The sequence below is a fragment of the Meleagris gallopavo genome, chromosome 2 (assembly GCF_905368555.1).
Source record: "Meleagris gallopavo chromosome 2, MGAL_WU_HG_1.1, whole genome shotgun sequence".
NCBI lineage: Eukaryota > Metazoa > Chordata > Aves > Galliformes > Phasianidae > Meleagris > Meleagris gallopavo.
In genome coordinates, this window is record NC_139405.1 from 108796261 (window position 1) to 108818434 (window position 22174).

Here is a 22174-nt window from a genome sequence, read left to right on the forward strand (position 1 = left end):
GAGTGTGAAGTGGGTACCACACTTGGGTGACCAAGCAGATGCTTAAAATAAGGAGAAAATGTCATCTCCTTCACTGCCTTCCATGCCCACAGTTATGTACGCACAAATATGTCAAGGGCATCAAGAATTTTATAATGATACTCCCTCAGCCATGGTTCCAGTTTAAACCGCTGTAATAAACAAAATATACAGAGCACATCGTTGGCACCAGAAGGTATAATTTTCTCTGAGCAGAAATATTACAAAAAGAAAAAAAAAAAAGAAAAAAAGTAGGATTTCATCCAACTTAGGAAGAAATCTATGCAGATCTTTCCTTTCATTAAACTTCTCAACTATTATTAAAGGCAAGTGAGTAGCCAGAAATTCTTTGATGATGACATTGAATCATTTGATGATAGAGTACATTGGGAAGGGCTGCAGATGCTGGTAAAAACCTTGGGTCTCAGGAATAATTATCTTTCAAATGTTACAATACTTTCCCTTTTGGGGGAACACTTTTAACTCTCTATTTCAAGCGAGCTCTACTTTTTCTCTTAAATACTTTGGGCTTGCAGCTACGAGAAGAGTGATAAATAAAGCTTTTTCTTCTGGAGCTGCTGAGGGGCTGGAGAGATGGAAAGAGAAAGAAAGTACCACGGCAAGAAACCCTGGCACTGTAGTAAGTGAACCACACAGCCCTCAATAATAACAGCTTTTATTTTCTTACTGTTTAAGACAATCCAGAAAGCCATCAGGAAAATGCAAGTTACATAGGGAACAGTTCAGCACTGTGTAACTCAGGGAACAGGTGGCCCAAGGAGCATCCTCCATCCCTGCAGGCATTCAAGGCCAGGCTGGATGTGGCTCTGGGCAGCCTGGGCTGCTGGTTGGCGACCTGCACACAGCAGGGGGTTGGGACTGGATGAGCGCCGTGGGCCTTTGCAACCCAGGCCATTCTGTGATGCTACAATTCTATGAACTCCTCCTTATTAGAAATTCTATTATCTACATATCTTTACAGCAATCCCTAGCTATTTAGATTGCACTACTGGGGACACTTCAAAGAAGACATGATTTGCCATGGTGGTCCTCAGAGGATGGAGCTATTTCAAGGTGCTTCTCTTGCCATGTCATTCCCATCTGGTGGCATTAATCTTCTCCCAGATCTCATCTTTTTGTTTTTTTTTTTAAACTCAGTGCAAATGGCTTCATTCTGTAAACCAAATGAACTTGTCCTAAACGCAGAAAAATTCAATCACAGATGAACAGACTAAGTAATCCGACTGACTTCAAGCCTGGATTTGGGGATAAGTACGTGACTATGAGGATTGTCAAGTGGGAGTCGAAGAATCAGAAGACCCAGTGCAAGTGGTCAGCTTTGGAAGACAACAAAAATGAGAGGGTTCTTGTGAATTCCCCTGAGAAACTGAAGCAGAAATCATTTCTTCCTCCTCTTCATCACAGAATCACAGAACGGTTTGGGTTAGAAGAGACCTCAAGGATGACGAAGCTCCAACCCTCCTGTGCCATGCAGGGCCACCAACCTCCACATCTCACAGCAGCCCAGGCTGCCCAGGGCCCCATCCAACCTGGCCTTGAACACCTCCAGGGATGGACGGGGCATCCACAGCCTCTCTGGCAGCTGTTCCAGCACCTCACCACTCTCATAGCAAAGAACTTATCTATCCATGTATCACCCGTGCCTCGAGGTGCTAGCTATGAGTTGTGGTTCCCCATCATTCCATGTCATTGTACACACAAAGATGAAGATGTTCACTCAGCTCACGTGTCAGAGGAGAGCAGGAGAGTGAAACAGGCTGGGGAACGCAAGGTGGCAAGGACTGCTACCCAGAAACAGCCCATGGCAGTGCATTGGAAGGAATGGTTCCTTTTGAACTGTCATCTTACTTAAAATGTAATTTCATTTCCAAATACTGATTTTAATTGAGATATTTAACTTTGATATGTTGGTTAGGAAATCAAGATTAATTATTATGGTGGGGATTTGACCATGTTTTCAAAACAGCAATTTTGAATGGAAAAATCTGACAAGATTACATTTTATAATGAGAATAACTTTTTTGTTGAAAAATGTCTTTCATCTGGGATGAAACCTTAACTGAGGAGTAACTTGCAGATGTGTGAGCTGCACATTCACGTTTACCAAAACTGATAATGCCTCTGGAGCCCAATGGCATCAGGGCAGCAAAGAGTCCCTTGGCTGTTGTAGTGGTGTCAGCAATGAGGAGGTAAGTAGTTGATAGTATTATTTATTAATCGCATTTTTGCTAATGGTGAACGAAGTGGACCTCAACCCCATAAATGAGACAGGTCAAGAGCAAACATGTGGCACAGCACAGGCAGAGGTGGCAAACAGCAGAAGGAATGAAATAGCACTGACATTGTCATGGTCATTCTGTCTCTAATGTCCTACCTGGTCCCAGAAGCCAGTGGAAACTGAGACACTCAAAGACCCAGAGAAGAACTTTTCAGAGAAGGCTCTCATACTTTTTCCATGTTCCTACACTTCTCCATGGAACCAGCATGTCTCCTTGACTCTTGCTTTCTTTCCCAAGCCCACGGTCTCTGGCTTTCTCTTGTAACTCACCAGCACTGTATTCTTTCTTTACTTACCCCGGTTGGTCCTTCCCCTTCCAGTTGAAGTAGGGTTGTGCCTTAAAGCAAACCACAACATCCCATTAAAATGTGACTTGCTGAGGCAGAGCAAGAGCCCAGAGCTGCCCAAGCAGCTGCTTTTCCCACTGCCTTTCTGAGCACCAGCTGGAATGGATAACACCTTCATTGCCCCTTCCCCTTTCGAAAGCACCATGGGGATGGGTGCATGGAGACCTGTTCCCCAGGTGGCCCCGAGAGCCTCATGCGAAGTGGATCTTAGAGCAGAAGTGGAGAAAAGGTTTTCTTCAGGTTTTACATCAGCAAAAGTCACATCACCTAATTCCCTTGCTGCCTCTGCACCTTCCCAGCCCCGATCCCCCTGAGGAGGTACAGACCTGCCTCATTTCTCTGTGCACAGCACTCGCAGCCTGGGGATTTGGCTGCCAGCGGAGCCCCAGAACCAGGCTGGTGGCTGTTGGGAACAATGGCATTGTTGCCACAGGAATAAACATCCTGGTGGCCCGTTTGTGTTTATCTGGTATCCCCATTCTCTGCTGATTAACCCAGCCAAGCGAGGTCTTCATGTGGTAATTACAGCACAGCTCATTTGTGTGTGTTTTACAATGGTGTTGATATAATCCCACTAGAGCACCCCAACCATGTGCAAGGAGTTCCCACCAGAAATCCAAATAACGCCCCAGTGCTGCTGACAGCTTAATAACATGACAAAGTTCAGTCCCGCTGGATGTCAGGGACAGGAATGCGGCTCAGGCTGCTCTGACCTGCAGCTTTCCAAACACCGTACAGTTGAGGCTGAGCGTTTGACAAATAACCTTTTCTTTGCCTGCTCATATCCATCAGGCGTTACCAGGTGCCACGGAGAGGCCACATGCCACTGTTAAAATGTTAAATTGAGTGGCACGGCCATCAGAAGCTCTGGGGAGGGACATTTATCTTTATTATTATTGTTATTAATAATGCAGATATTGCTGCACGTCGCATTCCAAGGTATTTTTGCAGCACTAAATCATCCAAATGCCCATTGACGGCCCTGATAAATCACACAATAAACCAAAATTCAATACAGCTGTCAGCCCAGGCCCCGAGCAAATCACAGGGAGCTCAATTGTAAAGTTTAGGCAGGGACTGTATGCAGTGGGACGGGAGCAGCATGGCACGCACTGCAGGCATTGGGAAAGGGATGGCTGCTCATGATGGCATTTCTCATTGTTTTCCTCTTTCTGCTTATTTTTTCTTTTTTTTTTCACTGTTTCTTTACTTCTTCCTTAAACCATTTCTCTCCGTCTGCATCGCTTCTTTTTCTTCTGCTCCTCTTCTTCCCTCCCATCCCGTCTCTGTCCTCCGTCACTTGCCTTCCAACTCACCATCCCCTTTTTCTCTCTCCCTCTTCTACCCCTCCCCATCAAAGAAAGGAAACCGTAACCCAAAGGAAGAACAGGAATTGAACCGATGCCAATGCAATGGGCCAAGAGGCTACATATGGAACCAGCAAATCACAGAGCCATGAAGGATGTTAGTGATTTAAAGTTATGTATATTGAAGTCTGGATCTTAAAATGAATCCATAATGGTAGAGGTAACTAATGGGGAGACTTAACTGACAGCAAGCAGAATTTTTTCTTTAACGTCGTTATGTTCCCACAAACTCCTCTTTTCCGGTCCCCACCCTTCCCGTGCTCCCCTTTCTGATTAGTTCAATGCTGACAATGAAAAGCTAAAGCTGCTGCTTGATGAATAAAGAACTGAAGCCCATACACCGTGAATAGGAGTGCTCCGTGGGCTGGATGCAGAGAGGGGCATCCCATGTGCTGTCCTGGGGAGCTATACCTTGTGGCAAGGGATTACTGATGGTCCTGCCTGAATGCATACAGCAGCGAGAGTCCTGCTGTGATATGAGGTACCTCCCCCCCAGGATGAGTGGCAAGAGGCAGCTGGTCCCCTTCACACACCAAATGCACCAGTTTTCTGTGAGCACTGCAGATATCCTGAGTTAAAATGCTGCTCTGAGCTATGTGTGTGGATAGATGCACATTTGGGTGCATGTGCACACAAAGTATTTCATATTGAAAAAAAAAAAAGAATGACACACGACATTCACCGTAGTTGCAAAGTCAAACACTCCAATGATAGGAAAGGGGAAATATTGTTTATTTGACCTGAATTTCCTACTTTTTATATATGAGCATCCTGGTGGCCCCACAACGTGAGGTGGCACCATGCACAGTGCAGAGGCACTGAGCACCCCCTGCTGCACCTGAAGGCAGTGGGAACTGCCAAATACTTGCCTGTACTACTTAGTGTATATTCATATACACCCTTCCAAGTTCATCTGTGCCCATCATCCAGAGACTGTTCCTTACAAGCAGCCATCCACTTTAAGAAGGAGCACCCACAGCTCTGGGCAGCAGTGCCAGGGCATCCCATTAGGATTTCTCCCTAATGTCTAATCTAAACCTGTCCACCTGTCCTCTTCATTTAAAGCCCTTGCCCAGTGTAAGTGAAGCACTTGCCAACAGTACTGCTGTGGAAAACACATGATGCCAGGACTATTTGGAAGATCTTCTGGGCTGACTACTAAGGGGTAAAGAAGGTTCAGCACCACACATTGCCAAGCAACAAATGGCACTGCAGTTTTCCTATGTTGGGGGAACTAGAACTATTAGAACTACGCCCTCATTCTCTCTGCTTTTTTTTTTTTTTGCTTTTTTTTTTTTTTTTCCCAACATGGGCTTTCCACACTACTGCACTTTCTTCCCTATGGCACGAAATTCCCCTTCGCTTTCCGCACTGCTTATCTAAAGCAATGCTGAAACAGATGAAAGCCCCCGCGGTGTGGACACATTGCAGGGCTGTGTCTCCCTCCAGCTGCAGAAGAGCAGAGTGGGAACGTCCCAGTGATGCAGGGAAAACCAGCCTGGAAACATCACCACGCTGCAGGGTTTTCCTTTTCCTCCACGCTTCCCTGGGGAAAGCCTAGATGCTGTTAGCGGTGTCTGAATATTGGCCAGATTATGGGGCATGTGGGTAGAGCCTATATTTATTTTTTTAGAAGTATATATTTGTTTGATGTTTTGCAAGCATCTGCTTAAGATTTCTGTGCTTATCTAACGGGAGGAAAGAGCCCATTCTTCCCAAAGCCAATTCAGTGCAAGAAAAAGTCATAACGCCGCTGGGCCCCTTTGTTTCATCCTTCGCCAAAGGGACTCCATGATTCCTTTGCTGCTCCTCGGAGAGCCAGGAGCGGTGGCTGGCAATTAAAGGCATCTGCGGGGCTCACGAGAGGGAAGGCATGTGGGAGATGAAGGATGGATGGCACCTGAAAGGCCTAAATTCTTGGCTGGCGCGGTCTGGGCTGATAGCAGCATGTCTGATGGGTTGTGCAGGGCGTTACAGCAGGTATGGAGGTGACATAAAGAGAAAGCAAATGAATTGCTTGCTGACAAAGCTTCCTCCAGCCTATCCCTGAGGGAAGAGGTGCCAACAGCTCCGTGGAGCAGCTAAGGAGGAATTAGTTGGGTAAGGAGCAATCCAACGACTAAATGACCAAAAAACAACCAGTAGGACGGTGAGGCTGCTGGGGAAATAGAGGAAGCTTCCGTTTGTGCAGAGGAGATGCGTAAGGAATGAAACAAATCAGACAGGAAAAGTAATGGGTGATTCAGATTGCCAATCCCCCATTTTCAATCGGGTCTACAATTAAAACCGCTCACACACATAAAAGCTCTTGTTGTACACAGGGTCTAACGGATCCAATGCACTCCCTGCTGTAAAACACCACCTACAGAAGTGTCAGGTTTGCTTATGTAACTGGAGCTGTACCTACCTATTTGTAGTAAAGCAAGCACCAAAAGAACACCGTCATGGACAAGCTTTTGTGCCCGCTCAGCACGACAGACCCCAGGAGCCTCATCACCCTTCGGTGCTGGTCATCCTCAGAGATGAACTCTTTGTGCAAACGCAATGAACCAAGCAGGAACATCCCACCAACACTCATGAGCATGGGCTTGGAAATACATTCTCATATCACAGATTACTGCAAGAGAGATGTGGCCAACAGGGTCTAGTCTGATGCCTAGGAAAAAACGTTGAAATATCAACCAGGAGGAATCCAACACATTCCCTTCTCATTTTAGCTGCTGCATTATGAGCCCTTGTTGTTTCAGACGGATGGTGACTGCCTGCTGTTTGCTCCGGGAGACTCAGATGTCTCTAATGCCTCTCTGGAAGTGGTTTGCTTTGGGGAAGCTAAATTCAAAACGTTGCGCCGCAATAAAATTTGTAATTCTACACATTTGTGCATCACACCACCAGACCGGCAATCTGGAGCTGCGCCACCCAGCCCTTCCTCGGCTGTGTCCAACCTCTCGCAGCAAGAGCAACAGAAGCAATATAAGAAGCAACATATGAAATACGGCAGGTGAAAACACGCTCCATCTGGGCCCTGTCCCAGCCCACGTATTTAGGAACGTCTTAACCTGGGGATTCCACCCAAACTATCATGTTTAACAACTTTAATGGTCTATTTTTCAGAACGTTATCATATCCCTATTTGAACCCCATGTTCATTCTGCTCTGCAAAGTTTCTGCTGGTAAAAGGCTCCAAAGCTCAACTGCACTTTGAAAATGGTATTTTTCCTTGTTTGCTTTAGACTTGCTGCTGGATTACTTCATCAGGAAACCCTACCCTATGAAATGAGAAAAACTGAACAATAACAGCCCATTTCACTCCATCCACTATTTGACAGAGCTGTATTATAACCCCATCAGCTCTCAGATCTGCTGTGCTGTGCTTGGACACTACCCCAGAGCTGTACAATCATATGGCACCAATGCTTTTACCTGCTCCTGCTTCTGCTGACATAGCTGCAGCTGACTGTCCTTCATTTCTACTCCACCCAAGTTCCACAGGTGAGTACAGCTATAGGCACACTTTCTCTCTGCAACCACTCCTAGAGCCAAGGGTACGTTTCTGGTTAATAAAACCAACAGTTAGCAATTTAAACAAAAGTCCAGGAATAACCCAATGAGAAAATAAACCACTTTTATTCAAATTACCAAGTGTTAATCACTCCCGGAATATCAGACTATAAACAGCTCCAATTCAGGAAGGTGGATTTCTTCATTTAACACATACTCATTTGAAGGCTACAAAAGAAATATTTGCTTGTTCAGGCTTACAATGAAACAATAAGCTGATACTTGTCAATTTAATCTTAAAAATTAAACTGTTTCTTCAATAATAAAATATACTCCCTATGATACAAAAAGGACATTGACTTTATTCACAGGTGACAGTACAGCCAAGCAATCATTATGCTAAAGGCAAACTGCAATGACATTTTAATTACATTATTCCTATTATATGTTCTGAGTGTTAGAGCAGCACACAAAGGCTCTAATCAGACTCCTGCCACGCTAGCAGCTGTACATATGGAGAGGAAATAAAGAGTTCTACTGCAAAGGGTGCCGTCTGATCTAAAATTCTCCCTTAGGATGTGCCTCAGTGGAAAACCAGGGGTATGAGAAGAGATGGATTACCTGCCTGACCTGATGGAGACCCTCCCATGCACAGTCACTTTCCACAGCCAAGCTCTATCAAGGAGTTGTTTACAAACAGATGGCTCTGAAGCTCACCAGATCCAACTGAAGAATCAGTCTTTAGGAACCCCTGATTTTGCTTTCCCCCAGCAGACTGGCAGACCCCAACAACAATGAGGTGTTTCTGAGACTAATGGCATTTTGGTGGAAGAAATCCAGCCCTTAAGATGGATCTGGACTGATAGCTAAGAATTGGAGTGTCTTTGAGTCACTTTTTGTGTGTGCTGTGTCCTGAGGGTGTTATTCCATCCCAACTTTAGCTTTTTAATATCACGGATGTTTTTAAGCAGCTCTGGGGCAGGTTGGGGCCACTCATGTCCCTGCATAGACTGATTTCACACGCAGGAGTGAAAACTTGTCCATACACCTCTAAGGACTCCCAGACTGGTTCCTCCTCCTCCCTCACTGGAGGGACAGCATCGTGTGCAGCGGGCTCCTCTTCCTCTCCTTCAGCCTCAGACCCCCCTCACTAACCAGGATTGGAGTCAGGATTTGGAACTGAGTGGTTTCTGAGGAAAACAAAACAGCATTTCTGCTCACCCTCAGATCTCACTACGCAACTTGGTTTTGATCTTCAGGCTTTGGAATTGGAAACAGTCAGACAAGGAAGATAAATCTGTCAATCGGTGGATCAGAACTTGCTAGGCGGTATAGAGCAGGACTCTAAAAAAAATAGAATTTACAGGGAAAAAGGGATAGGATGATTGCTGTAAGGATTTGCACAGATGAGGACCTGTTCCCCAGAAAGCAAAGCAAGCAGCTATTGGGAACGGCTTCACAAGCTCTGAAAACACAGCCACGTACACAAGCAGTCAGCATTGCACAGGGAAGGAGGGATGGGGCCAGGTTTTTTTCACCCCTATTTCCCAGTGCTGACAAAACCCCATTCCTGGCAGCACGGGAGGCAGGTCGGCAGCTCCTGCCTCTGCACGACCCGTGGCACTGCTTGTGTCCACTGCACAGGGAACAAACCCAAGGGCTCAGCCTGCAACAGCATCATTTCAGGAGCAGTTCACCTTGTGCCACCTTCCGTCCCAACACACTCTTACAGAACTGTTGAATTAAATAATGCCATTACATAATAGAATCACAGAATCATAGAACGGCTTGATAGGAAGGGACCTTTACGAACATCCAGTTCCAACCTCCTGCTGTAGGGAGGGACTCCTCCCATTAGACCAGTTTGCTCACAGCCCCATCCAGCCTGGCCTTGAGTGCTTCCAGGGAGGAGGCATTCCTCGTAATAAAATGCCTATACATAGAACAGATGCTGTTTCTGGGAGTAGGACTCAATGATCCTTACAGGTCTCTTCCAGCTTGGGATATTCCATGATTCTGTGATTCTAAGCAAAGTGTTGTACAGAAAGTAATCCCCAAAAAACACCAAAACAACCAACGAAAAACTGAGACTTGAACCAGACTTTAAGTTTTTACTGCAAAGCGTGGATTATTCTGCTTGCTCAGTCCTAAGCAGACTCTTCAAAACGAACTATATGCTGCCTCGCTTAAGCCATTCGGTCAGAATCAGACTCCTATATATGTTTTATAGTACAGTTTATTCCCAAAGATGGCGATAACCTCTCATTACCCCAAAGCTCTTAAAAAATTCCTTAATGAAAAAGCTGAGATATCTGCTGTTTGGAAACGCTCCTTACCTATCATATACATCCAAACTAAAGGGATTGATTTGATGGGGGAAAGAAAGGGGGAAAAAGATGAATGTGGTGCCCATACCTATTTCCCAAAATTTTCAGATATAGACATAGAGAGACAGGGAATTAGCAACAGTGCAGGAGAATGGGCTGCAGTGATGCTGCAAAACATAAGCAAACCGAGGAATTGGGGGCTGTTCACTCCTGCTATGCTTCTACACTGCACACTGCTTTCAGGGCTCCCAGTAGTACCTATCAGCAGCAGCCAAGCTTTTCTGTTTTAATTTAATTTCATTTAATTTCTACCAACAAATTCTACCCTGTGGTGAGAACTGACAGCATCATGTGGAGAACCACTAAGGAGTTTTTGGATTGTTTTTACAATGTGAGTATATACATTAAGACAAAATAAATCCCCCACCCTCCTCAGCTTTCGTTAGACAAGCCGTATCAGAATAGGAATGGGGCAGGCAGCTCACTGCCTGTGGGAGGGAGATGCAGCAGAACACGGCTTGGCATCACACTGCCAGCAGGGCTCTGCCCCAAAACCCCAGGGCTCCACCAGCATGGTTCTGACAGCACTGGTGGCGTCCCTCAGTTAGAACTGGGACAGAATGGGGTCTTTGGTGCTGCTTCTGCAGTGAGACTCCGTATGCTGTTGCTGGTTCCATGTTTCTCTGAGTGTTTGCAGTTCTCCAAGAACATCACACCTCAAACAGCTTCATCATGGTGTAGACTTGGGCTCTACCGGGAACTCCTACTGGGAATTTCCCCTCTGGGAATTCTGCCATGGATTTCAAAGGAAACAGGATAATAACAGCTTCATTGATAGAGGCTTTCCTGCCATGACTTTCAGGCCCCAGTCCTGCAAGTGCAAGCGCAGGCAAGCACTCGTTCAGCACTAACCACTAACATCCTTCAGGGCATTGAGCTGGGGCAGCAAGAGGTGGCATAGACAGCTCTGCTTGTGGAGCAGCACTGCTGGCTGAGAGCATGGCAGAGCTGACATCAGCATTTCCTACCAAACACTGAACCACCAGTGGGGGACTGCTGGGCAGGGGTGGCCATCCCCCAGCAGTGCAGCCATCACCTTCTGGGCTGGGCCAATGGCACCCCTCAGAGCTGCTCAGCTGGTGCACATCCCCCGGGATACTGCCAGTGTGAGCATCTCTCTGATAAATGTTGAAAGGGGATGGTTTGGGCCAAGAGGGGAGCAAGGGGCTGCAAGACTGCTGTGGGCTATGAAATGCTGCCTGGTGAGGGATGTGGGGGTCTTCAGGTTTTGGATACCAGTGTTGGGCAGGACCCTGTGCTCCCTTGGGGCTGAAGTGTTGCTTGGGATGGGGGACAAGGAAGTAAAGCAGGTCACTGCTCTTTTCTTTCCCTGCACAGAAGAGGAGAGGAGGTGGTAGGACCCGTTTTCACTGCCCAGCACAAAGTTAATGGAGTGTGGTAATTTAGCACCAACACAGACCAGAAGATCCCGACGAAGGAAATGGGTCATTTTGTGACCAAGAGGGAACATCCCTATGTATCTGGGGGAAATCCCTCAGCAAAGCCATCTTGAACACGGTGACTGTTCCAGGTCCCAGCTTAAAATCAGAGCCCAGACTAAACAGACCATCATTTTTGGTTAAAGTATCCCAGATGAAAAGACAGATTGTTAAAAAAATGCTTTGAACACTGTTTTCTCCAAAAAATCATTACCTCCTTCAACTTCTCAACAAGTACAAGCCTCCCAGCTTTCCTGCCTCCTCTGGAATCATTTGGTCATCACAGACATCAAAATTAATGAGGAGTTGAAAGATTGAGTAGAAAGGCAAAGATCTTACTGGAAAATATTTCTTAATATGAAAAGCTATTCAAGAATATATCTAGCAGAATAATAAACAACTGCAAACTTCCCAGTGCCTAAAAGAATACAAGTGAAGGAGGACAATGGGCTTTGGGTTTACTTCCCTGTTTAAAACACCAATTCATTTTACAAACTGTGTGCTTCCATGTGCCCTTAGGGTTTCAAATGAGTGAGATTTCCAACCCCTACATTTTAGCAATACCCCAAACTCAGTGGTGAGCCAAACATGGTCACTTCAGAAAGAGAGACTCTCTTTGCTTCTCACTTTTTCTGCTGGGACAGTGGTGGGATCCCTGCTGGAAGCAATGACCTTTGGTTGCCATCCCACCAGGCAGATGGGTTGTCCTAAAATGCCCTTCTTTGTGTGCCCATCCATGGGCACTCTACTGAATTGGCACTGAAGGATGGAAGCATGGTTATGGGTAACCTGGAGCTGACTTTCTGTGGGTACAAGGGATGAGAAAAGCTGTCTGGGGGTCAAAATAGAATAAATACATACTCAAAATTACCGCTCTGCACAACATGGCAGGAAACAAAGATGTCTAGCTTCTTTGCAATACAGACCATAATTCCTCCCTGGCGGTGGTTTTCAGCTGATGCAAACATAGGAGAAGAGCTTGTAACCCATAGCTCAATAGTCCACAACACTCCTGATAAAGAAATACCTTTACAAGAGTCTTTCTGGTGGAAAAAAATGTCTGTCGGAAGCTTTCTTTTAAGCAGTCCTGAAACAGGCACTCCCTTGGTCTTACCTGCATAGCAAGATGACCTCTTGGCAACTGAAAAAAGTCTAACAAAAAACAAGAGTAACTTGTATATGGGATCCTTTAACACTCCCGTATCGCTGGTAATAGAAGAGAAATCAATATTAGTTCCAATATGAATGGAGTGTTGGATTGACTGAACAGGGAGCTTTGAAATAAATATCTAAGAAATGTTTGGATGAAATGGACATCTTTACAGACATTTGGTCTGCATTTCTGAAATGTAGATGATTAAATCCATATTGTTGGCTTCTTCCCCCCCTGCACTATGTCTTTCTTTACATCTTGCAAAAAATTTATGAACAAAGTTATTGTAAATCTGCAATGTCTGTCTTGTCACTTAGATTCTTTTCAGAAATGCTGCCTTGCCAATGTAGACATACAATCCTGTATGATTAATATTTATTACTTAAAATTCTAAATACAATGGGAGGTCACTGAAAATACCCTGCCTAAAGGAGTCTGGAGCCCCTTAAAATCTTGATGGTGATGGATCCTGAGTCAGGAGTACTGAGCTCAAATTCAGTATGTGTAGGACTCAAACTTTTCTATATAGGATTTCCAGTGCTTCCTGCTTCTGCCTATGGCACAAAGCACAAAGCACAAAGGTGAGCAGAAGTTACAGACCTGACAGCATGAACCTGCAAACCCAAAGGTCAGGCAATGCTTGAACCTGTCCGTGATCTTGGATCAGCCTATAATAGAGTGATGAACAAAATGCACAGTTAGGATGCAGAGCCAGACGTAAATTCCCCCAGAATGGGCACTACAGCTGATGGAAAACCAGTTTCATTTCTTTCCTCTTATTCCTTCTCATATCTATCAATACATTTTGTCCAGATTTTTATTTCTCTTTGCGGTGTTGCTCAGAAAGTGAAAATATTTTGATTTTGTATTGCCAATTAAAAGGACGGTAGCACGGGGGTTTTCAGTTTTCTAATCAAATCGAAAAAGGATTTTAAGAACATCTAACCAAAAAACTCATTGCACCAACAGGTCATTTTCCTTTTGCTATGAGCCCACCCATTTCTAAACATCATTTTTTAAAAAACAGATGCAACTTGCGGCATGCTGAGACCAAAGGATGGTGATTTGGCCCTCTTCTAGCAAAAAAAAAAAAAAGTCAGACAGGTAGAACATTTTAGAAGCATGGGATTCAGGAATGAGGGTTCAAAGATGGCCAAAATCAGGGCAGACCCCGACTGCCTCACTCACCCCACTCAGCTGCAGGTGAGCACTGCCTTCTGTAAGGAGCTAACCACAGGGAGCACAGAACAAGAGCTGCGTCTGCCTCTGCACCTTCATTCCAACATCACTGCCACTGTGCCACCAACTGCGTGCAAACCGGGCCAACAGCAACTGCAAAAAGCTGCTCCTGGCCAAGGGGTGCTGCCAGCCAAAATCCAGCCCAGAGGCTGTTCATCACACAGCAGCTTCTCCCTACCAAATGAGATCATACAGTGCTGTTAATACCATCCTGAGCAGCGCGCTGAGCGCAAACCAAAAGCAAAAGGCAGGCAGAAAGGACCGAGTGGATCAGAATAAATAAATAATCGCCTCAATCTAAAATTAAAAAAAATAAAATAACATCACAAGTCATTCCAAACTCATGAAGAAGTGCTGTTTGTTTTGTTTTTTTTTTAACGAGCCACATGTGCCTGTGCAGACACTGCTAAGCTCCTGAGGCTTTGTTGGCTGCTATCAGCACCCTCTGAGCCAGCTGATTTCATGCAGTCTTTGCCCCCCAATCCAGCCACTTCTAACATAGCCCCTTTCAGGGGAAGGCCTGGGAGTTCTGAGGTTTTGGAAAGCTCAGAACAAACTGATCACTGCGTGCGAAACAATAGTCAACAACAAGCAAACTGTATCCTGCTCCCAGCTGGGTGAGCATGAGAAGGGGAAAAATCCCACCAGACATTCATCACTGTCATGCAGCGGTGGCCGTGGATCCATCTCTTGGCTCTCAGGCTGCAGACAGCTCACTGCAGGGTTCCCCTGGCCTCAGCCCACTGCCCCCAGGCTCCCCTCAGTCAGGGCTCAGCCCTGAGATAAGGAGAGCCATGCCAGCCAAGAGCTCAGCTTTCGTTTGTCTTCAAATAGTCCCAAACTGAAATGTTTCATGTTCACCATCATACATGTGAGTTTTATGCAAAAGGGCTGTCGTTCTGGATTTACTAAAGTAATGTGCACATAATCACTACTTTAAAGCAAATTGTGTCGGGCAGATGTTCCGGATTGAAAGAAATAATCGGTCTCAGAAAACAATCCTGAATCATTTAACCTGGACTGGTGAACCTTGGGGGAGCAGGACTAAGGCAGCATGCAGGCTTCCTCCTCACCTGCTCACCAGCTTTCAGGATGGAAATGGGTCTCCCTGTCCCAGCCTGTCCCTTTCTCAGAGCGCACTGCTCCCTGGGCAGGATGATGGCTGCCTGAAGGCAACCCATCTGGAGCCCAAAGCTTGTTCCTGCCTAGCCACGCTTCCCAAGATAGCAGCAGAAAGGAACTGGCAGCCACGGAGCCAGGATGACAATGTTCTGCATGGTTTGGTTAGCTGTGCCAGTTTGGGCTGTGGGCTTGACTCAATGTATTGCCCCGTTATTAATGCTGTCTCTCCCAAATGTCAGATCCACTGGCCATTTTGGCATTAGCCTCTTCCAAGGGCTTCCTGCTCAATTGCCCATTCACTCTCTTTTGCTTTACACCTCTAGATCCAGCAGCATCATACAAATTTTATGCAAAGGAGCATCTGCAAGTCTGACATATTTGCTTAGGCTTTCCCCTCTTGTGCCAAGTTAAAAATAAATGTCCTACAAACACTTGGGCCTTCTAAGACAGAAAATGCTTTCAGAGAGGTTTAAAAATACAACTGCTAAGAGCTTTACTCCCCTAGGGTCAAACTCTTTCCTTTTGCCTCTCTCACAAATTTTGTTCCTTCCTCACAGGTTTCAATAGCAATGGGAAAACAAAGCGCCCTTGAAATAATCAGCAGAAGAAGCAGTTCTATGTGTTCCTAACTGACTTGCTTGAAATTTAAGCTAACATACTACTGTTATAACTCCAAAGAAAACAGGTGGTGACATACCCCAACACAAAACAAGAAACTAATACAGCGGAGTCATTTCCAATACTGATTATGAGTAATACTAGTTGTGTCAGATCGTAGGTTCAGATTTCAAAGGGTCTCCACCCCCTACACTAGAGCTGCCTTCTCCTTCCTCCAGGGAGAAGCATGTCTATCCCTGACCAATACTCCTGAACAGGTGAAATCATAGGGATGCCGACCAGATAGCATAATGATAAGGTATATCTTAAGGCAACAAGGAGAAAAGTCTACAAAACAGGAATCTGCCAGGGATGCTGAGCCACTGCTGGGGTCAGTTAGGACTTGCTGAGCCGTTTGGCCACATCCGCATAGGCTTGCTCAATTTCTTTGTCTGCTGCACAGGTGTTAGTGAACTCATCCCTGGCGTACGCGTTCTTCAGGTACCGCCACAGCCCCGTCATCTCCGTTGGGAACTCGAAGTTGCGGTATTTCTTTGCAACAATCTAAACCAAAGGAAAAAGAAGAAAAACAAGAAAGCATCTGCTGGTGATACATCCCCTGATGGCATTTCAGAGAGCTTCTTACTCTTTCTTGTAGTATAATTAACAGCAAAGGAGACAAATAGGTGATCAGACGCTAGAACAGGTTGTCCAGAGGAACTGTGTTCCATCATTTGAAGTACTGGGTTGGACAGGCCTTTGAGTAACCTGATCGAATGTCTCTGCCCACGATCTTTAAACATCCCTTCCAACCCAAACCATTCTATAATTCTATTTTCTTTTAAATTCTTGGGGACACTTGGATTTAGAATAGAACATCTTGAAAAGGCCCATTGGTGATCCCACGTTTTGCAAGGACACCATCTGGCCTAAGGGCACTTCAATAAAATTGCCTGGCAACTATCACCAAATTGTGCATTTTAAGGCACCTAAAGTTCATTAATTTTACTACTATTTTCAGGTGTTTTCCACCAGTCCTGTGCACATCAGTTCTTAACAGTGAGATGCCAAAGAAGAGATCTTATAGCTGAATGAAAAATATATAGATTTAGGGGAAAGGCATTAGTAGCAGTTAATATATAATGCATTTTAAAACTGAGTACCATATTCAACATATTACATTATATATTTACTATTTTTATTTTTTTTTAACATACGTAATATATTTTATTTGGCCAACAAAGTCAGAAGACATAACTGCCTACAGCTGTTGGAAGGCTGTGTCCTTGTTCTCACAAAGAAAAGATTTGGCATGGTATGGGTACCATGGTCGAGGAACCAAGATGATTTAGCAGACATTAGGAACAGGACTATTAGTATAAACTGGAGAAAGAAAATGGTTATTTCAAGAGTTGTTAGACTCGGAAATTGTCCATCAAGGGAAATTCTCAATTTCTCAAAATGTTCAGGCCCTTATTCAGCAAAATATTTAAGTGCATACTTAATTTTAAGCACCTGTATGGTCCCATTGAAGTCCAAGGGACTAATCTGTGTTTAAAGCTAGCTGGTTGGTTAGGCAGCTTGCTGGATTGGGACATTTCAGTTTCCCTGTAAGAACATACCATATAGAATAATCCTGTGGTGACAGAATGAACTAGCTGATAGGAAGGGACGGATTAGCTGATTTGATGAGTGCTTCCAATCTCTAATTTTTCTGACAGTATAAAATTGTTCCTGAGCATAAATTACATACATATGTGGCACAGAGTTCCCCTTTATTTTAAAAGCACATGGTAGAGCTGTTTTCCATCTCAGCTTTCGCAGGACAGTCATGTTCTCAGAAATGACTATGATTTGATTTGCTTTTATTACCAGGATCCACTTGGTATATGTAACGCCTCATCCTGCCTTAAACTGCATTTAATTAAGCATTCTTGCCTTCAATGGTGTTTCACACACACATGGGGAAGATAAAACCTGCTGGGCAGCTCAAGTCAAGATTTTCACAATTTCCAGCATACATCTTTCATCAAGTGAAAAACTCTTGATAATTTACCCTTTTCTTACATCTGTAAAATGCTTTTCAGATAATATCCTGTGGTTATGCTTGTCTGAGAAATATTTTAGTTCTCGTTTGACTTCTTTCATTTTGTCACAGTGAAACAGGAACCATTTGATTTTGTACTGTGTGAATCCAAAGTCACCAATCAAAATGAGCCAAAGAAAGAGCTACAGCTGGGAGGATGTTATTGCAGCTCTCACCTGGTGACTTATGCACTTTTATCTATCTTACTGCATGTGTGCCGTCAGCTCCTAGGCTCAGTTTATGTTTTGGCTCAGAAAGCCAAATTAGACACATGTCTTGGTTTTAATTACTAGTTTTCTTGCTTGCCAAGGTCTGCCAGGTACTTGCTTTATTCTAAAGAAAGATGCAATCCAATAAATTAGATAAATGAAACATTTACAAGTCAAGATGATGCACATCATTTGCGCTGTACCAGCAACCACTGTATATCTTAAATCCTGGACTTCAGCTGTGACACTGATTTGTTAATTTCTCTATGTGAAACACCAGCTGGAACAAACACTGCCCCCAAAGACACACTGTCTCTCTTAAGTCACAAGTGGGTGGGAACCGAAGTAATATATGAAATATATGTAATTAATATGAAAGATGACTTTTCCCAGCAGCAGTGTAAAAACAAAGAGAAAGGACACCCAAATCTTAACACTGTCTTTGCTACTGACTACTGATGGGACAATTTTCCCACATACTAAATACAAAATGGTTTAAGTTAACTTACAGGAAATACTGAGAAGAATGTGTGTCAAATCCTGTTTCCTTAGCACTTAAGATACCTCTGCTGAAAAATCTGTTGGCTTGACACTTGGCTGTTGGAGCAATGGAAGGGACTTCACTCTGTGCACTTCATATATCACTCATTTTCTTATCCATGAGAGGGAGTGGGTAAATACATATGTGTTAGCCTACCATGCAGCACAAACACTCAAAATATTTGAACCGGAGCACTTCCCTACCAAATAAGGCTTCTTTGTCCATCACATGATATCTTTTACCTTGACAACATGGAGTTTGGGCAGAAGGTTGCAGTCAGCAAGGGTGAGGTCATCTCCATCCAGAAACTTGCGTTTGGACACCTTCTCTTCTTCAGTGCTGTTTGCATCAATCTCCTCTGGCAGAGGGGTTCTCAGATAATCATCCAGCTTCTTCAGAGCCTTCACCAAACCTCTTTCAAGGGCTGTGCCAAAAAGAAGGAGTGAATGGCCAGAAAGAATTATTTAGAAACATTCACTGTCAATGGCTATTAAACAAAAGCAAGGTAACAAAATAAAAATTCAAAACTACTCAAAACAGGTGAGATATTCAGCCACTGTTAAGATTCTTCTTACTTCAGGTTCATTTAGGTGCAGATTCTCATTCTGATATGTCTCAGATGGAGTGCCACAGTGGAGATAAGTCTTGGGCCTTCAGCTGTGAAAGCCCTTGTCCCACACTGCTGCTGGCTTCAAGGAACTGAAGATGTAAAATTCCGCTTAGACGTGACACAAAGCAAAGAGCAAAGTCTGTACTTGAAAACATCAACTTGGGGCACAGACTTTGCGTTCTTACACTTTACCTGCAGGTTAGTAAAAAAATGTGATTGCAACAATGCACTTATAGAAAACTGGATGACTGTACACACATTTGCATGTTATTTGAACTGCAGAAGCTCCAGGGCAAGAAGGATCTTTTGCATCTCTGAAGGGTGACAAGCACGATGTGGTCCTGGCACCTGACAAGTGCCTCACAGTGCTAAAGCAACATAAATAAGAAACAGCGAGAATTTACAATGTGAAAAAATAACAACATGACTCACGGGCTTCGGGCCAGAATTTCAGCTGGTGAAAATTACCTGCGGTGATTTATACCTGCTGCAGATCTGGCCTGGAATCAACGTTTAAGGCCTAATCCTGTAAGATCTTTTATCTCTGAGTAAGTTACTGCCATTTAACTTAAGGGAGACTGCTCAGTGCGTCAGGTTACTCACACGGCATGGCACTACAAAGCCTGGGGACATAAATGTATTCATGGAGCACAGCGTGAGCTCCAACAGGCAGCAGCGATCATCCTGTGCAGGACAGTTCTGGCACCTGCAGCTCTGCTGGCTCTGCTTGCTGCTGGCACGGAGGGATGGGCAGTGTGCACAGAGCCATGGAAAGAGCAGGAGCCGAGCTCCACGGAACGTGACTTCTCTGCAGCCCTGACATCCATTAAGCCTTGTGCCAGTGGTGGAAGATGGATTAAGCCACCTGATGCCTTGCTCCCTCTGAAGCCTCTAGGCCAAGCACCAGGGAACCGTAGCAGCTCTGTTGTGGCTGACTCTCAGACACAGTGGCAAATCCTGGCTTAATTGATTGACTGGAGGAGTGACTGCGATCCAACTGAAAACATCCCAGCAAACGGAGCGGGGAGAGAAAGAATTTTATTTCTGAAAGCAGAGCATCTAAAGCGACTGAAGTGCTGCCATCCATAAAACAAAAGCGTTGCCATCCCTTATTTAATCAATTTAAATTGAATTTTGACACTGACATTCTCCTGTCAGATCCCGGCAGTGGTGCCTTTAATCATCTGCAGCTGTGCTCTGCCACACGGCTTCTGCCAAAGGGCGGTGATTTCCTGCTGCACAGTGCTACCCCGTGTGGCAACGCTTGGAAGGTTTAGCAATCTCTCCTTGGTTTGACCCATCACACCTGTTGAATGGAGAGCTCTCTGTCTCTTGGTCAGCCCCACACTATATTCTCTTGCAGTGAATTCATTTAGAGACAATGGAATCAAATTACTGTGATTTAATCCAATTTTGCTCATTTGGATTTTAGAAAATTGGCTTAACGCTGACTATTTTCCAGCATCCCATTTACCCAGTGAGACCTACAGGTCTTTGAGGGATCCGTGCAATGTTCCCAGTGGAAGTGCTACACGAGCTGCCCTGTGCTAGCCCATGGGTCAGCTGCACGTGTTTACAAAGCCAGGAGCAGCAGGTGACACGCATTTATGTAAGTTTTCTGGAACTTATTAGGGATGTGTTGTTTTCTTTTCTTACTGATACACCAAAATGCGTCATGGTTGTCTCAAAAACAATGCCTGGAGTGGAGCCTATGTGTGACAGTGGGAAAAACATCTATCTGAATTCATTTGGCGCTTGCATGCAACTGCTTTAGGCCAGAAACGAGCATATGTGCAAGGTTCAACATGTCTGAGACTAACTCCAGGCTCTGCTGGGACCCATGGGATCCCAAGATCTCCCACTGAAGTCATTATAAGGTGGGACCACCTCGGATTCTGATCATCAGAAACTGAACCACTAATTCAGACCCTGATTAATTAATACTCCTCTGGTACTGGTAAAGCTCCCAGAACAGCCAGGAAAGAGAGGATCAGTGAATAAGAGAGAGCTGTCTTTCTTCCAACTGACCAATGATGGAATTCTGAAAAGTCAAGAGAATTAAAAACCTAAAATTACAATTTAATATAGAGCTTAGGTATACAAGGCTACTTTTAATTTCTTTTAAAATCATTTTAAAAAAAATAAATAAGTGGGAGAAGAATTGTATTTTTAACAATGTTGTAGGGAGATAATTTTTCTGGAAAGTGGAAGGCTGAGCTTCAAATGCCTTTTCAAGGTGATCAAACCAGATCTCCCAGATAAAATCCCACCAGTGGAGTACAGAGTAATCTGTATGGATATCCTATTGGACTGTTTCCCTTTTCATAAATAATTTCAGTGGATCATCACAGAAGGCTGAAACCATGGGTAAACACCTTAAAAAACTAACTCTCTCATTTGCTCTCTTATCTTGTCAATATTTAAGAAAATCCATTAACGGTAAAAAAATACGAGCAAAGACTAAGAATCAACATTCTCAGAAAAACCTACAGCTCTGAAGGTTCTGGAACCCTTGCTGAATGACCTGTTGTCTGGGTTCATATTGAGATCAAACCAAGCAGAAGAAGCTCTTCACAAAATCATGGAATGGCTTGGGTTGGAAAGGACCTTAAAAGACCTTAAAAGATCATGGCAGTCCCACCTCCTGCCATGGGCTGGGTGCCCCCAGCTCAGGCTGCCCAGGGCCCATCTGTGGCCTCAGGCATCTCAAGGGATGGAGCACCACACCTCTGGGCAGCAATGAGGCTCACCACCCTCTCAGTAAAAAATTTCTGTCTAACATCTGTCCTAAATTTCTCCCTTGTATAGTTTTTTAGTTTAAAGCCATTCCATGTTGTCCAATCACTATCAGACCATGTAAAAAGTCACTCCCCCTCCTCCTTATGAGCTCCTCAGTACTGGAAGGCCGCAGTGAGGTCTCCCCACAGCCTTCCCTTCTCCAGACTGAACACCCCCAGCTCCCTCAGCCTTTCTCCATAGAGAGGTGCTCCAGCCCTCTCAACATCCTCCTGGCCCTCCTCTGGCCCCGCTCCCACAGCCCCACATCCCTCCTGTGCTGGGGGCCCCAGGCCTGGATGCAGCAGTGCAGTGCAGTCTTACAAGGGGCAGAGCACAGGGGACAGCCCCCCCGCCCACTGCCACCCCTCTGCTGATGGAGCCCACAGTACTATTGGCCTTCTGGGCTGTAAGGACACACTGCTGGCTCACGTTCAGCTTTTTATCCATTAAGACCCTCAAGCCCTTCTCTGCAGTGCTGCTC

The 22174-nt window shown here is 44.8% G+C and overlaps 1 protein-coding gene across 2 annotated transcripts in view; it reads right to left on the bottom strand.

The window, feature by feature from the left end:
- Positions 1–7639: 7639 nt before the first annotated feature.
- CLIC5 (CLIC family member 5) overlaps positions 7640–22174 on the bottom strand; it is a 68307-nt gene continuing 53772 nt past the window's right edge. For both annotated transcript variants that reach the window (XM_019613408.3, XM_085218384.1), the window contains exons 5-6: positions 18548–18729; positions 7640–16033 (exon numbers count right to left, since the gene is read on the bottom strand). In XM_019613408.3, the coding sequence (XP_019468953.3) occupies positions 15866–16033; positions 18548–18729 (350 nt within the window). In that variant the 3' untranslated portion in view covers positions 7640–15865. The remainder of the gene's footprint in view (positions 16034–18547; positions 18730–22174) is intronic.